The 18,116-nt window shown below is 32.4% G+C and overlaps 1 protein-coding gene across 4 annotated transcripts; it reads left to right on the top strand.

Moving 5' to 3' along the window:
- The first annotated feature begins 803 nt into the window (after positions 1–803).
- Positions 804–6,078, top strand: LOC122599480 (uncharacterized methyltransferase At2g41040, chloroplastic). Of its 4 annotated transcripts, none has more exons than XR_006323922.1 (9): positions 804–1,184; positions 2,269–2,369; positions 2,461–2,601; positions 2,692–2,773; positions 3,301–3,494; positions 3,576–3,687; positions 4,013–4,117; positions 4,853–5,099; positions 5,665–5,754. XR_006323922.1 is itself a non-coding variant. In XM_043772000.1 (9 exons), exons 1-8 carry the CDS (start codon positions 1,014–1,016, stop codon positions 4,979–4,981), a joined length of 1,035 nt encoding a protein of 344 aa, XP_043627935.1. In that variant the 5' UTR covers positions 804–1,013; the 3' UTR covers positions 4,982–4,987; positions 5,665–5,753. The 4 variants fall into 4 exon arrangements, 3 of the variants coding, with proteins under 3 accessions (XP_043627935.1, XP_043627934.1, XP_043627933.1); XM_043772000.1 differs by having other exon boundaries at positions 4,853–4,987; positions 5,665–5,753; XM_043771999.1 differs by having other exon boundaries at positions 4,853–5,004; positions 5,665–5,752.
- Positions 6,079–18,116: the final 12,038 nt, after the last annotated feature.

Below are 18,116 nucleotides of genomic sequence, written 5' to 3'. Positions count from 1 at the left end.
ATGATGATGACGAGTAAAATCGTACGCAGTGTATTTCGTGTTTTTATCATGTATTGTCTTTTTTAATTATGTGTTTTTTTAAGTGTAAAATGTGTTTTTTTTAATATGAATAAAATGTGTTTTAGTTATGTGTTTTGAAAAAGTTGTATATATGTAGAAGTTGAGGGAGGAAAGTTTAAAAAAAAACAAAAGTACACGCTCCCATATGCCAAAAATGGCCATGTGGCCTTGCCCAACGTTCACTTTCATCGGCCAAAACTAGCCGATGGTTCTTGCCATGCTTGCCGATTGAACTTGCTGATACAAGCCGATTCATGTGCTATAGTGTAGCCGAAATGCTGATGCTTGCCCATGCTTTTTGCCGATAAAATAAGTCGCATACACCCTTTGCCTCTTACGGTTTTAGTTCTTGATTTTTGACATGTTTCAACAATTTTGGTCCAAAAGCCAACATATTTGATTAGAAAGTCAACATTTTTGGTTAAAAAGTGGATGATTTTAAACTTTGTAAATGAAACTCCAATGTAAAGATCAAAATGTAATTTATGAAAAATAGGGATAAAATTTATAATTTATGACAAATACATTGATAATTTTTGTAATTAACTCAAGAAATATTTAATGATGAATTGTTTAAAGGGAAAATCGTTTAAATTCAATTTAGAAATGATGATGTAATAACTAGTAAGGAAATAAAAAGTAAAAAAAAAAAAAGAAAAAAGGAAGATGTGGCAAGTGAGCATCCTCAAAAAGAAAGCAAAAAAGAGGAAACGAAAACATAGTGTCTATTGTTCATAAACAAATCCCATCTTCTCCATCAAACTTGTGGTTTGTTGATCACCACACAAATAATTTCCCTATGAAACAAAAACAAGAAGTTTCATCAGTCTTCATGTCCATACTAAAACTACCAATATATATAGGTCTATTTGTATACATCAGACACCAATATATACATAAACAGCAAGAAACAAAAACCAGACATAAAACATCATCAAAAAAATAATACATAAATGGCATCATCTGTAAATCAATTGCTACACCCATTTCATAATAATCGCAACAACTTATTAATTTCAAAAAATTACCCATCTTTTTTGAAGCAAACCCAGTTAAAAGATTCAATCAAATACCCATCCTCAAGAATTAGAGCTGTGGCATCTGGTCTTGTTGAGACTGTTTCGGTAATTTTTTTCTCTCAGGCATTTATACAAACAGTTTGTCTGCATTCAAAAATTTTCTTTTTTTTTTTCTTTTTGGAGTTTGTGTTGTGTTATTTGATTGTTTATAATTGGTTTAATAGCTTAATATGATTATGAATAGTGCTTCCTGATAATAAAAATAACAACTGTATCCAATCCCGGCATAAGTGGGGTATCGGGGGAGGTAAGATGTAAACAGTAGACTCTACCATAGGGTAGGGGTAAAGCTCTTCGTTCAGTCATATGAACTGCCATGTCATCACTATTAACAGGTGCCACGTCACCGGTAAACGTATTTTAGAAAGGCATGTACATAGATTATTGTTATTGTTATTTGAAAGTTCGATGCATGCATAGTAATGGCGAAATTTGTAAAGTTGTAGACATTCTCTAGTATTTTTCCTTTGTTAATATTACCATCTAAACCTAAGTTACTCAAACTATTACATCGATGTTGTTGTGTTAACGTAAAAATGGAAACGACACGTGGATACAAATTTAACTGAAACTAAAAAGAGAACAGATGGACGGCTTGGGTAGCAGGACAAAGCACGCTTGGATTGAAAGATGCCATTTTCTAGCATGAGTCAAACACATAGTTTGCTCATGTTTATAAATTTGTTTATCGATGTCGTTGACTTGCTAACCCTTACGCCCATAACAAACAGTTGTATAATATCTGAATAGAACAATCTAGGATGTTGTATGCAGTAATAATAGGATTTTGGGTGACTTTTAACCCTTGGATCCATCCCTTATATAGCTAGGTTTTGGGATTAATTTGGTTGAAAATGAACACAACCCAAACCAGCCCCATTATAGTGAGTGATCTTATAATTCATGCAAAGCCTTTATATTGTAGATGGCCCATAGTTATGTATACGCTCAACACATGATAGTGTGCTTAACGATACCAAGAATTATCAAATCATATTGGATTGCTAGAGCTTGATTACATTCATTTTCCAACTTCCTTGAGAATTTCTGTTATCGTTTGCTATGTCATACATCAATGGAACGTCACATTTGGCACAAGGGTATTCATAACGTGATTTTTTAATTGCAGGAAGCAATCACCCAGCTTCAAGATTCAGGGGAAGTTGATGTATTTGCATGTCCTGTTTGTTTCGAACCACTTATAAGAAAAGGCCCTCCCGGTTTCAATGTGTAAGTAAATCGTCTGAAATTTTTTAGTAATTTGGTGATGCTGTGCATGATCGAATCCAGTTTTTTGAAGGTAAATCTTTGCAACTTGCAGGCCGGCTATCTACCGTTCCGGTTTTAAGTGTAAAAAGTGCAATAAGTCATATTCAAGTAAAAACATCTATCTTGATCTCACTGTAACTGCTGGAGCAAAAGAATATGTTGAAGCTCAGCCATCTCGGACAGAGTTATTTAGGTAAAAATGTGTTGTTGTAAATCATGTATGCTCTAAGTATTGTGAAGTTTGCTTTTTGCAATAACATTGGTCCCGTCAATTTTTCATTAGGAGCCCACTGGTTTCATTTCTTTATGAACGTGGATGGCGTCAAAATTTCAACAATAGTGGTTTTCCTGGTCCTGATGAGGAGGTTAGTTCATTTAGCTTCCTATAATTTCAAATTGTTTTGCTTCCTTCATTCCAATATACTTGGCCATCTATATCCATGAAAGTATGTATGACTTGACATATAACTATATGAGTGGTCAAACAGGTAAATTGTTGAAAGGAGACGGGCCAAGTGGTTAGAAATTCATCCTAAGTGTATCTATCTTATACGTTCATACATAATTTTGTTCAAAAAGTAGATTATTATAGAAATGATTCTATTCATATTTGGCATGTTAATTATATATCTTGTATATATGGGGCAAGGTGTGGTTTGGGTCAACCAACTGTTTCAAGCCATAGCAAAGAATTATCTGTTTGACCCCTTCCCCACCCCATCCATTTTGCCGCCTCTAGATGCACGAATCAATGACATTGATTTGTACCCACAAGTTACACGTGTTTTACCATTTTTGAAGGTTATTATAGGCATTTGACCGATACTCGGAACTCCTAATTTAAATTATTTGCTAAGTCAAACACTAATTTCTTGAATTTTGCTTAATGCAGTTCAAAATGGCTCAGGAGTACTTCAAGCCAGCAGAAGGTGGAACGTTAGTAGATGTTAGCTGCGGAAGCGGTTTGTTTTCACGTAAATTCGCAAAATCAGGCACCTACTCAAAAGTTGTAGCTCTTGATTTTTCTGAAAATATGCTTCGTCAAACTTACGACTTTATCAAAGCTGATGATGCAATTCTAGGCTCGTAAGTATGTTAGAGATCCAAATTTTATTTCACCTTAGATGAACTTTGTCACAACTAAAGCATGTTAATTTAAATTTACAGAAATCTTGCACTTGTAAGGGCAGATGTTTCCAGGCTTCCATTCTCGTCAGGTTCAGTTGATGCTGTACATGCTGGTGCAGCTTTGCATTGTTGGCCATCTCCTTCTAATGCAGTAAGTTAGCTCATCAGTTGATTTTCATATTATAAATACCATAATTTTTATTAACCTGTTTATAGATCATAGTTCATTTAAAATGTGAAAACTCTTTGATATATCTCATTCAGCAACATTTTTCTAATAAGTTTAACAGCTACATCAAAGATACGTTTTAATAACTTATATATGGCTTTTTTGTATCTATCATTAGTCTGTTTGAACTTTAAGGCTAATTATATCTTTGTAATCTTGATTTGAGCAAATCTGAACGAGTGCTTAGATATGAACTTAAAAAATCTCTGTAAGATGTGGATTTCTTGATTTTTTGCTTGTCTTTTAGATTGCTGAAATCAATCGTATATTGCGAAGTGGTGGTGTGTTCGTTGGGACAACATTTTTAAGATCAACGTCATCAACTCCTGCAATACTGAGACCTTTTGGGCGGGTAATGACTTGTTCTCTACCTCTCTTTAGCGTCTGACATAAATGAAGTTGCAAGTTGGGCGGGTTGGTAACATGTTCGGTTTGAAATGGGTCATTTTTTAGTCGAGGTCAAAGCGAACCTGGTCAGTTTTGGTAACCCACAAACACTTTCTTGATATATATTTTTGCTTTTCATATATAGTTGATGTGTTTATTTTGATTATAAATAGTTTCAGTAGGTTGTATGCATTAGAAAAGGGTTTTGCAAGCTCTTAGCCCATACATATGCCAATTTGACCCAAACTTTTTTTATTTTTCGTTTGATGTAAAACATAACTAAAGCTGACCCAATAAGTAAACACGCATAATTACCATCTTCAGATTTATTCTTCAACCAGAGTCTATTGAAAGTATTAGGAACTCATTCATTTCTTTGCTGTTCAAAAAAAGGGAACTCATTCATTTATAGGATATTCCTGTGTTCTCCAGTTTGAGGTTCCCATCCTCATGTGAATATATGATTCATCAATATATCCAAGTGAGTAAGGCATACATATTCAGATTTAAAAGAACAAACTATATAGTTGGCATAAATCTAAAATATTTGTATGACTTTGGGTAATCACATACCAACATGCCACAAACAAGTTGTTACGTGTTTGTTTTGGTTAAAATGTGTGAAAGTGTATTTTAATGGCTTGATGTTGTGACATTTTCCTGATAATTGGGTTTCTGAGACTGTATTGTTGTGTGGCAGACCTTTTCTGGGAATATGAGCTATTTAATCGAAGAAGAGATTGCGGACTTGATTAAATCTTGTGGTCTTACAAACTACACATGCAAAGTTCAACAAGCTTTTATCATGTTTTCTGCTCAGAAGCCATGAAAATTGGTTAATCATAATCTCTTGTAAATTCCATTCTACAAAGCAAAAAGAGAGCATCAATTGATCCTTTTTGGCATGCACAAAAATGAAATTCGAACCTAGAACATTGAAACTCAAAGTTAATACCTTTCACTTTCACGCTTTTTTCAAATTTGAAACGTCTTTAGTTTACAATCATGATAGAAGTTTTTGAATGACAACATATGTTTCCTGATATTCTTTTAGTACTCGGGTTGGACATTTTGAAATTTATACCTTGTACTTTTCAGTCCGTTAAACTGTTGGAACATCTTCAATTATATAATGTTATCAAACGCATTACTAAGTTCTTGTTAATGGATAGGTATCAATTAAGGGTTGGAATGGTATGAAAGTAGACCTACGTGAGGTTGTATGCATAAAAAAACTGCTGACTTCTTCTAACTTGCATTACTTGCTTGACTCATTTGATCAAACACTTTTGATCTGACCCATGCATGTTAGTGTGTTAGATATGGTTACAAGATATATGATTACATTATCAATTCTATTATTTACATGAAGCGATTTAGGAGGTTGTATATCGGATTAAATATGTACATTTTGGAAGACTCAACCTGTTGGACCTAATTTACTTGTGACATTTTGGTAACCTTTTGTGCATTTTGGGGATTGTTTTTTAAACGTGTACTATTGTGTCACAGAGTCTTGCACGGACGTATGTTAATTTGACGGAGGAAGAGATTGAGGATTTGATCAAATCATGTGGTCTTACCAACTACACACGCACAGTTCGGCAAGCTTTCATTATGTTTTCTGCACAGAAGCCCTAAAAGCTTGGTTAATTAGTCATTCCTTGTACCTGATACCGTCCTAAAAAAGCAAAAGGAGAGAGCTTCAGTTGCTACTTATGGGCATGTACAAATAGGAAAGTCAAAGCTAGAACACTTAAAGTCAGAGTTAATACTTTTCAGTTTGTATAAATACTTGTAATGTCAAATATCTTTTAATGTACGCTATTGTGGATTCACAGGAGATTATAGAAGACAACAAAAATATCATAATACGCTTTTTCTGATCAGTGTTCAATAAAAAGACTTCATTTTGACCTTTTGAAAGTCAAACCTAGTAATTTTTCGAACTATCCAAATATGCACTGTTATAGTGTTATGGGGCATTATTAAAGACAACTGAGGTCTTGCTGCAATTCTAGACATATATATGCACAATTCTTTTTGTATCTTTTTGACTATGTATACTTCTTTTTTTCGCCACTCTAAAGTTCGTATAGAATTTAGTAGTTAATAAGCTTAACCACTTTTTTAAGTTTGATGTAAAATGCTACAACTTAAATTTTTATGTTAGGAATTATATTTTAACTTGACCACTTTTGAGTTTTTGTCATATGACCAGTTATCCCGTACATACATAAAACTCGATTCGCCGATGGGCTGTGGCTTAGAAATTGAAACTGGGAGTTTAACTGTTTAACGCTGAAGCTTAGGCCAGGACTTTTATTTATTTTTCTACTCTCTCTTCAACCTTCCTTTCAGAAACTTATATTTAACTCTTCTAAAATTTTTATCAATTTTTTGGGACATAAACTTTGATTTTAAATATTACATACGAAAGGGACTATCATTTAATATGACCGTTCCTTTAAAAGCACATAACTTAGGGTGTTGGCATCACCCGCGTGGAAGACGAGTGGAAGCCCCGACCACTTGTGAAACACCGCCGCCAACGATTTTCCACCCACGAGTGGTGAGTTTTGGGTGGAAGTTCCACTCGCGTGGAAGGTGACCGTTGGAGAGTTAACGGCTAGCTTTATACTTTTGTTTTTTTTTGTTTTTTTTTTCCTTTAAATACTATCCCACCTTCTTCCATTTCAAATCACACACACACATTTCAAACAAAAACACACATCAACACATCCATCAAATTGGAGATCCTCGGGTCCAACCTAACAGTCAGCATGATCGTTTACAGGAGATACGGGACGAGGAGACACGGGACGAGGAGACACATTTTCGGCTCCGAAATGATCTTACGGAGCATATTGTGACTCAAGAGTTACCATATCTCGACGTCGCTAAAGACTAGATTTATTTATATATTGTTGGTTTTTTTTTAATGTTTGCATGTGTTTTAGTTTTATTATCTAGTTTTTATGTTTTTAGTTATGTTTATGTAATGATTTATGTTTAATGAAATTTTAATTTTAAAAATAAAAATAAATTTGTAGTGAGTGGTGGCTGAGTGGCGGCAATGCCAACAAATTTGGGTGAGTGGTGAGTGAGTGATGGATTTGAGGTGGCGTAATGTGATTGGTTAAAATTGAATGGTGAGTAAGTGATGGGTGGTGGTGATGCCATCACCCTTAGAGCGCTTTTCCAAACTAAAACTATCATTTGTGATATTAAGAATTCTGCATAACTTTTGAGTTAAGTTTTATTAATTAGTGGTAAACTCACAAAACATCCTACAAGGCCACAACTATAAGATCTCCTTTTCTTCTAGTAGAAAAAAGGTATTTAGATTCTCTTTAAAATTTTCTAATATTTTTGCAGTGCACAACCAAATTTGTATAGTAACTATGTACAAGCAAATGTATGTCTTCTAGTAGAGTTATTACTTAATAATCTTCAATATCATATGAATATACTTATTTTTTTACAAAGCAAAGTAAAAACATATGAAAAGTTAAGTTTAACAGAATTTGATCATATATGACCAGAATATATAACATATTTTTGTCTTAACAAAACCTTTATAAAAGCTAACGGAGGTGGGGGGTTGAACTGAGATGGTTAGATATATATTTTGGACATAGGGTAAAGAGCAAATCACATGATTTAAAAGTGTGTAAGATTAAAATAAAAGGGTGATGAATATATATAGATAACTGAATCAGCCCACCATGTGGAGGGGATTAATTAAAACCCAAAGTACTCATTTCAATTCAATATTTATGATGATATACAAAGTTTTGATGTATTCAGTTTGATATAAGAATCAAGTCATTTATTAATAATAGTACAAATATTTGTTACATTATGAATATTTTGCATATCAGTATGTGAGTTATTAATAGAATTATTCATTCATTTTGTTATTTTTTCAAATATTGTATATCGTACTATTTGTAATTGTAGCACTTTCTTAACACTATTCGGCTTTGATAACAATATATTAGAGATTTAACTAGAAGACTAATTAATGCAAATATAAAAAGAAGCTAGTTGTGTTGATACTTTAAAGTGATGTACATTGTATTTCATACGGTCCATATACAGATAAAAATGGCGGAAGCCAAGGGGCATGCTTCCTTATGTACTCTTTGTGATGGTTTTACCCATCGAGTGTGGTCAAGGGGATACACCTTGAAATCCATGCATGGTGTGGTAATTATTGTTGATTATTAGCTGATATGTTGGTGTACATGGAGAGTTAGAAGTTACAAATGATTTTCCAATATTGACGTTCATCCGGAGAAGATTGTTCAAGACATTAATCCTCACCCCATACAAAAATCGAAGGTTTTTTTTCTATCATTAATTTAGATAAAACCTAGAAGAAGCATCTCTACATAAGTAAATTTGTGTTACATTTATTTAATAGAACGGTGTATAGAGATTTATCTTTGGAAATATTGGTGTATGTGTAATTGGATAAATTTTTTTTTTTCCCTTCTACTTTGAGGGGGATGTGAATACAATGATTCTCTTTTTAATAAAATAATAAAATAGAAAAGTTGATATGTGAATGGACTTATAATCTATTAAGCTATGCCTATAATTAACCGTCTTCAGCTTAAAGTTGTGCCTATAATCTCTTAAGTTGATAATGTTGGTTATAAGTTGATGTTATAACTTGGATCCATGGTTTGCCATATCCATCCAAGTTTAAACGTTATTTGAAAATTATTGTTTCTTTGTGATGGTGGCCACTATGAAAACATATAGTGTAATATATCGAGCCAGTGAAGAAACAATGTGTTCCCAGATATTTTCATCTTAATTTTGGATTTGTAGTTGTGATACGAAAACCAGTTTGGGTTGGTCAATATGGGTAATGAGCCCGTCCTTTTAATTGTAATTGTCATTGTCATTGTAATTGTTTTTTCCTTACTTCGTTGTCTTGCCAAGGTATAGTATGAAAAGACTGCTTGCTTTATCGTACAGGTCTTCTTTGCAAACTGTAACTTTACTCGTAGCTTTTAAAAAGAAAACAGTGGTTCTGATGCATTACAATTTATAACTGCATTCTAGATGTTATTTTCTTGGTAAAAATATGATTAGGATGTTTGGGATCATCTAACCTTAAAAATACACAACATATCACATCAAAACATGATAACTCTTTATGTAAACAGTTTTCATTTTGTTGTCAAGATAGCATATTTGAGATCTGTACGTCCTTAGAGAAGATACACAACATTTACACATATAAACTTGATAACTTCTTAACCAGTTTTCATTTTGTAGTCAACTGCATCATCATGTATTTTATAAATTCTTGACATGTGAATTGTATATGGACGAGTTTATTAAATTTTGAAAATGATTACATGATTTATCTTGATACCCGGCCGGTTCATTGAAATAAACCTGATTAGATAAACTCACAACAGATTATGGTAGAAATTTTTAGTTACAATTATGGCTATTAACTAGTCAAGAATTTATAAACTTTAATTTGTACTTTTATAAGATGGTGGAATACAAAAATCAGAATTTTTGGTTGAACCTTTGTAACTCTTTGAAGAAAACAAAAGCTGGTTAAAAAAAAGTATATAAAGGGTGCAGAATGCACTTTTAAAATATAAAGAGTTGAGAGAGATCTCCCCTCGTGCGGCTCAAACGCTGACCATTCTGTTTGTTCTTATACTTTTCCTTTTTATAAATGTGATCTTTAATTTTATAACGATCAAAATAAGAATGAAATAAGGTCAATATCGGAGGGGGCCAAATCGAACCAGTCAGACCTGAAGACCGAAAAACAAAAAAAATCCTAAGAACCGAACTGAGTTTTGGTCGCGTGGACCGGCAAAATTAAACTGAAAGACCGAAGTGTTTCTCTTATTTGTACCTTATGTTTGCTTTTCTAACATTATACGATGTCAGGAAACCTTACTGGGTAATGATGAAGCTTTGCATGTAGCATAGACAACAAGATGTTGATTATGAGCCGTTATAAGTATTTGAAGGAAAAACCGCAAAGTTTGTCATACCTAACGATCGAACTCAAGACTTTGAGTAAAAACGAGAGTGCTTCTAAACGGTTTGACTATCATTGGCTTGTGCCTTATGTCGAGGGCAGTACTAAAGGGGGGTCAATGCGCGCCTCCTCAAAATTTAAATTTTGTAATGTATTGTAAGATTTTTCATGGACTTTTAAAAAAATTTCTATAGATTTTTAACATTTTACCTCTTTTTAGATCCAGTTATTATAGATTTTTAATTTTATCCCTTTCGGAATTTTTTTTTCTGTACAGGTGAGCTATTCCATATTATTAAATTCACAGACTAATGTGTTTTCAGTGAAAATGGTAGAATCAAAATAATTCATAAAAACCCATGCAAATACAAATTCTAAATTAGTTAAGTATCATATGTGAATACATCCTAATACATAATGTCATGTCCCTTAAACTAAAGGGCTTATATATGGAAATCAGTTAAACTTCTTAGTGCCTTAAATAATGACTTTTCCATTAGTACGATTAGATGCCTTAAAAAATCAACTATAAGACTTGGAAGTACCAAAGGAAAATGAGTTTGTTGATAACAATATACATATAGGGAAAGAATGACATGAAACTATAAACTGGATAGTATTTACCTTACTACCACTTAAACTTTAAAAAGGATAGTTCTAAGGTCTATTTTACAGCTTTAAGTTCTTTCGAAAAGAAAGTCACTTTGCATGATTATGTCATTAGCACAGGCATGAGCAATATGACTATCCATATTCTAAGGAAGTAGCTGGTTTAGATAAGTAGTTATGAATTTATGATACTTGAGTCTGCTGGCTTAGATAAGTAGTTATGAATTTATGATACTTGAGTCTGCTAATATTAATATTTCAATTAACAGTTCTATGTATTTCCTTACAAAAATCTATAAATGACTACCATGAGAGTAAGTGATTAAGGTTCAAATAACCCTAATGACGGTTCATTTAGGTTTTATGGTACCTTACATATTCTGGATTACTCGGAATATAGTATCATCACTAAAGTTATAACTTTGACAGTTACATGGTTTTAATGACCCACAATCACTATTAGCTTTAAATTCTCATCTTATTGGTTATCATTTTCTGGATAGAAACCCTTATCATAGCACTACCTTATATAATACCTTTTGTTATCATGAAAATGAATAATTTGACAAAATGACAATGAGACATATGAATTTCATCCATTAAGACCAAAAATCATGAGCAATCATGACGAATGATAAATTCTTATTAAATCTCATTCTTAATGACTTTAGCATGTGTTAAAGTCTACAGTGGCCAAAAGCCTTCAAGAAATCTATTCATTTATATTTATTATGATTCCTTCTAAATTTGTCCTTTATAATTTCTTATGAAAGCAAGATAATAAAGTAATCAAGTCTAACATATATGTATAGTTTCCCACATCAGAGTATCATTTGAAACTTCTCATACTGAGTTCTTAGAGATCTTAGAGATTAGTGGGAGCATTACGTATCCTGAATATAACTTGCAAAAGTTTCAAGAGGTGGGGAAGTGCAAATTTGTTCTTACCTTAAAATACACTTCTTGTGCATGGTACTGCTCTATAATGACTTGTCTCCTTAGTATCTAATATTACTCCTAACAAAGTTTAATTGATGCCTAATTGAATATGGGCAAACTTAGATTTCTTACATGGAACCTCATGTAATCCTCAATAAGAGAAAATGATATTAGATTTTGTTTTGGTCTTAATATAATGTTGACCCTAAGCATGCTGAATTTCTAAAGATTTCTAAGCTTAGTGGGAGTAGTAAAGTTATGATCTGGACTTTCCAAAAGTACAAGAGGCGGGGGGAGAGACTCATTAAATTTCACTCCGAATTTAACTCCGATTACACCTCTTGTCTACCAGACTTTACCAACTCCTACACACTTAGAAATAAATGTTGCCCCTAATATACCTGATAATTAACCAAGCTCATCTATAAATCTAAAATTTTAATAAACCTAATAATCAACTCACGAGGTTCATCAATCTAGATCCAAAAGATCTACTAACCTTGATAATTATATACCTTACCTGATTAGAGTCGAAATGGATGTTGGAAAGTTTATTGATTTTATACCTCTTCTAATTATGCACTAAGCAATAATTAATCTTTTAAATGTCATAAAGCTACTGTCGGCATCTTGACCTCACAAATCAGAATGACGTTTAGATTTTGGTTGAATCGCCTTAAAGGAACTAAACTAAATTCAAATGAAAACGTTATTATTTTAAAAGAATGATTGATTGCATAATGGCTCAACTCAAGAGGATGTAAGTTATTAAAGAACCTACTTGTGTGTCTTACAAGGTTTTTTTGAGGATCAGTGTTGTTTCAGTAGCTTATTATGCTTTAGAGCTACATTAGATGGATATTAAAACAACTTTCATAACTTACATGTTCATAAGGGAACCTTATAATTCTTAACTAAAGGTGAAGAACACTTAGTCTGTAAGTCAATAAAAATCCATATATGGGTTGAAATAAGTGGATTTTGATGAAATAATAATGCAATTCTTTTCATGATTATTCAAATGGATTAATGTACTTACCTAAAGATGAGTGGGAGCAAGTAATGTAAACTTGTCCTTATATAGATGACATTCTTTTGACAGGTATATGTTACATAATGTCAAAGCAATGGTAACTCATATTTGACATGATAGATCTGACGGGATATTATTTTCTTCCCATAAGCTTTTGTACTTAGCAGATCCTTATAAATGTAACATGCAATATTGCGCTCCTTTAGAGGCTAATAGGATAAATGAGATTATTTTCATATGCTTAGAAGCCTTATATATGCTTCATTAGTTGGAAGCCTTATGTATGTTCAAGTCTGAACTCGTTTAGATATTGACTACATTGTTGGATCACTAGACTGATATAAGTATAATTTTGGTCTAGATTATGATAAAGCATCTTAGAAAGTATTTCAATATCTATAAGAAATGAAAGACTACAATTTGAACTATAAAAGTAAATGAGAAGATTAAATCTGTTTGACTACTCTGAACTCTTATTTTCGTCTTATTCAGAGGAAACATAATGTCAATTTCAGGACACATCCTTATGTCAGCAGACATAATTATCTTATGGAAGAGTCATAAGGAACTGTTATCAATCTTAGTTATCATGACATAACGTGTAGTCTCTTAGTGTTGTTGGAAATTTTTTTGTTGACTCATAAGTAACTCCATATTAGTAACATATTGAAGACTTATTGTGGTAAAGTCAGTTACCCTGATTTCTCGAACAATAACAGTTTGAGAGAAGCTTAATTAGATTCAATATGAGATTATTGTTTTCAAACAGTAACAGTTTGAACAAGTAGAGGAAACTAAATACTCGTATTGAATACATTCATGATATGCTTAAGGTACCTATAACTTAAGGTCTATCACCCGTTAGTCTTTTCTAAGAGCTCATAATAAAGACGGGTGTTACCGATGACCATGCGCAACTGCATATCATACTATGAATGATTAGCTAAGAATTTTTCCTCTCGTTTAGATTTGTTCATCTCTAAATACGTTTTGTTAGCCTAATGAAGTATAGACACTAATTGTACAAATCAACATTAAGGCTTATTTGTCATTTGATCCTAATGTTTACTTAAGTTTTAAATTTGGGATTGTAGTATGATTAATGGGGGTCCTGAGTTGAATAACTAAATCAACGACTATATTTATTTGCTACAGTTCTGGTTTAAAACTAAAATGAGTATTAACTTATGATCAGACTAATCTAATACCCATAATAAATTATTACTCGGCCAAGTGGGAGAATGTAAGAATAATTATATATTATATATATATTTATATATGTGGCCCTTATAATCATTTATCTAATTATAATGATCAATGACATAATTACCCCTAAATAATTAATAAGTAGACCCCTAAATAATTAATAGGTAATTATTTGATGGACGTAATTACCATACTTATTAATTAAGGTTTCCCCTTGGGTGTGCTTATATATAGAGATCAATAGGGGCCTACCACCATAACATAAATCATTCCCTCTAAATTCTCTCTAAAACTCTTGTGGCCTTCACCTAAACTCCATCCTTAGCGCATACCCTAAACGGGAACCCGGCCCTCAACCGGGTCATGCCGTCTTCCCTCTACGGCTTCTGGATGATCAGGTACACATCCCTAATTCAATATATGTTTAATTTATACAATAATTGATCAACATAATAAACCTCCCTCTCCCCCTAATAACCGTACCCGGCCAGATATTATTGTGTTTTGGGATGTAGTCGTATAGATAGTCTTAATTCAGTTCTTAAGGTAGATGGAGTGCTTTAAAAACCTCTGACTATTGTTTTATAATGAATGAAAAATTGAAAATCAACCTTTAACATATGTCTTGTTGGGGATGTTACTGTGAACAAACAAAACTAACCGGATTCTCTGAAATGTGTGTGGTTATTTTTAGATCAAATCAATTTGTCAGTTAAACCAAACTATTCGTCCGAATACAATCCATATATGTGCATGTATGTGTGTTTGAGAACGTGAACCAGGGAGAATTTATGGACTAGAATAATTATCACGTACATATAAAGAGTTTAAGGCCAATAACTGTCTATATGACAATTATTTACAAGTATATTTTTCCAAATTGACAATAAATTGTCAAATTAAGTCCCTTAAAATCCAAAAACTAAAAAAAATAAGTAACTCCTAATGCCGTCTTCCACGGGTTTTGGGTCCCAATACTGTCTTCGACGGTGTATGGGGGAGGTTGATATGTAGACAGCCTTACCCCTACCAAAGGTAGAGAGGCTGCTTCCAGGTTCTACCATAAGTAGAAAAGGACCTCCAGCCTTGCTGGGCATGAGGATCGAACCCATGACCTCTGTTTCCAGAGGCATGAACTCCAACCACTGATCCAACCCAGTTGGTTTTAAAAATCCAAAAACTAAATTTCTGATTAAACCACGAGATTGGGGGCCCTACCCATTGACCCCTTTTCCATTGGGGGAGGGAGTACTACCCATTAGGGGTGAGCAAAAACCGAACCGAAAACCGGAAAAACCATGAAAACCGAACCGGAAAACCAAAAACCGAAAAAGCCAAAAACCATTGGTTTTAGTTTTTTAAAAACCGAAAGTTATGGTTCGGTTTTGATTTTTAATGAAAAACCGAACCATAAAAACAGAACCGAACCAAAAATATATATATTGTTTACTTTATTTTATATTTATATCATATTATTATTAATTTTTGGTAAATATGTTAATATATTTGCATTTTTAGGTGTATATAATAATATCATCTATATGTTTTAAGCGAAAATAAACAACAAGATTAATTTGTTTTAATAATTGTATAATTAAACAACGCATAAAACATATAATCAGTTATATATATAATTTGTTTGAAGTTTGTATAACTTACTTTAATGGATTTGTTGTCATTGTTGTAGTGTTATTGTTATTAATATTGTTTTGAAAACTTGTTGAAATTAATAATGGTGTAATTGTAAGTTATAAACTTATAAACTTTTCAAGCTCAATTAGACCCAAACCACAAGTGGTTAAAAACCAACTAAAACCGAAAAACCGAACCGAATAAGACCCAAACCGAAAAAACCGAAACCCAATGGTTTTAGTTTTCAAGAACCGAATTATAACAGTTCGGTTTCGGTTTTAGTTAAAAACCGACTCAAATCGAATCGTACTCACCCCTACTACCCACATAGTTAAACTTACCCAAATCATCCTTCAATCAAAACCTTCCAACTTACAACCACCCAATTCTTATCCAAATCCTATGCATTACATACTCAATTCATTAAACTTACCAAATTTCTTTTTCTTTTACATTTAATTTTAATACATATCATTAAAACCATATAAACATAAAACATAATTCCATTAAAACTAAAAAAAATACATAAATAATAGTATTTCACTTTTTACTTTAATAAAGAGTTAAAAATTGAAATGGTATCTAACGTTTACGCCATATTACTGGTTTCATACATTTCCTTTCGAAATTACGCTGATCATACCTAACGTATGCAAATCTCCACTCGAACCATACTGGAGGCTAACGCCATCACGTGGCCGTTAAAAACCCCCCCACGTGACTTGCATGTGAGAGATAAAGATGTAATATCGTGTTTCTTAATTACTTAAATGGTACCTTACGTTTGCACGATATTGCTGGTTTCATACCTAATGTTTAGTTATTAATTTTTTTTTAATTTTTTTTATTTTGAAAGGTGAATTCCGCTCCAAGTTAATGTCTTGAAAACTGGTATTTTAGTCATACTGGTGTGGAAAAACTTTTGGTATTATCGGTATTATCGGAAATAACAGTCGGTTTGACTATTTTAGATTTGTTTTATTTTTCTTTTATAAAAATTTTCCAAAACTTGTTATAATTTAACGAAAATAGTCAAAATACACTTATAGTCTACTCAAAAATAAAACCAAATAGGTTTTTCATAACCAAATATAAGTTTAAAGTTCACAAATAACCAAAAATAGCAATAAAGTATCATTAAAAAAAAAAATAATTATTTTTTTTCGAAAATACCGCAATGGTAATATCGGAATATTCCAGGAATACCAGAAATATCGGTCAGTATTTACTGTGACACGAAACTTAAAGCAATGTTTTAAATACCGGTAAAAAACGGCCGATATTTCTGGTATTCCTGGATATTTCTAGTATTACCGTTCTAGTGTTCCCAATATTTTCAAAAAAGATAATTTTAATTTTTTATAAAATTATTTTTATGATACTTTATTGCTATTTTTTGGTTATTTGTGAACTTTAAGCTTATATTTTGTTACGAAAAACCTATTTGGTATTATTTTTTAGTGGATTATAAGTGCATTTTGACTATTTTCGTTAAATTATAACAAGTTTTGGGAAAAATTTATGAAAGAAAAATAATACAAATTAAAAATAGTCGTATCGGCCGGTATTTTTGGTAATACCGATAATACCAGAAACTTTTCCACACCAGTATGACTAAAATACCAGTTTTTAAGACATTGACTTAGAGCGGAATTCACCTTTCAAAATAGAAAATTTAAAAAATAATAATAACTAAAAATTAGGTACCATTTAAGTAATTAAGAAACATTAGGTATGAAACCAGCAATATTTTGCCAACGTTAGGTACCATTTAAGTAATTAAAAAACGCGATATTACATCTTTACCCCTCACGTGTAAGTTACGTGGGGGATTTTTAACGGCCACGTGATGGCGTTAACCTCCAGTATGGTCCAAGTGGAGATTTGCATACGTTGGGTATGATTAACGTAATTTCGAAAGGAAAGGTATGAAACTAGTAATATAGCGCAAACGTTAGGTACCATTTCAGTAATTAACTCTTTAATAAAACATATTGCAGGTACTAAAAATGTTCAAATTAAAATTTTATAGATTTTACATATATATTACAAAGCATTGAAATTAAAGGGACCAAACTTGGTCATTTATAAAAGCCCTTTTATCTTATCAAAATTATCACCTGCAAGTTATACAATTCATATAGATATTTATATACAATATAAACAAAGAAAAGAAGGAAATAACAATAAAAAAAAAGGGACCGTCGGGGGTTGGGACCAGTTTGTAATGGTCATATCTTCTACCCAAAGCTCGGCTTCACCAATCGAAATGCCACCCAATTTTCAATACCCAAGTCCTACCCAAAACCCGACGGTGGTGTAGCCTTTCGGGTTCGGTGAACCCAAACTCAACCCTTGGGGTACTCCCTCCCCCGTTAGGGGCGCTCCTAAGGCCTAAGGTCAAAAAATCTAAATAGGCGTGCACAATTGCACATTGTACTTACCTCTAAAGTACAACACTCAAATACATACTATTTGACAAGATTTTACAGAATAAGTTTGAAACTAACATAATAA

Source organism: Erigeron canadensis, chromosome 5 (genome assembly GCF_010389155.1).
Source record: "Erigeron canadensis isolate Cc75 chromosome 5, C_canadensis_v1, whole genome shotgun sequence".
NCBI lineage: Eukaryota > Viridiplantae > Streptophyta > Magnoliopsida > Asterales > Asteraceae > Erigeron > Erigeron canadensis.
Note: the sequence above shows the minus strand (reverse complement) of the source record. Positions and strands in the feature narration are given on the sequence as shown.

Coding starts and splice junctions, on each gene's coding strand:
- LOC122599480 (XM_043771998.1), top strand. CDS start 1,014: ATGGCATCATCTGTAAATCAATTGCTACACCCATTTCATAATAATCGC. Junction 2,602..2,691: donor TCTCGGACAGAGTTATTTAG/GTAAAAATGTGT, acceptor ATTTTTCATTAG/GAGCCCACTGGTTTCATTTC. Junction 2,774..3,300: donor TTCCTGGTCCTGATGAGGAG/GTTAGTTCATTT, acceptor TGCTTAATGCAG/TTCAAAATGGCTCAGGAGTA.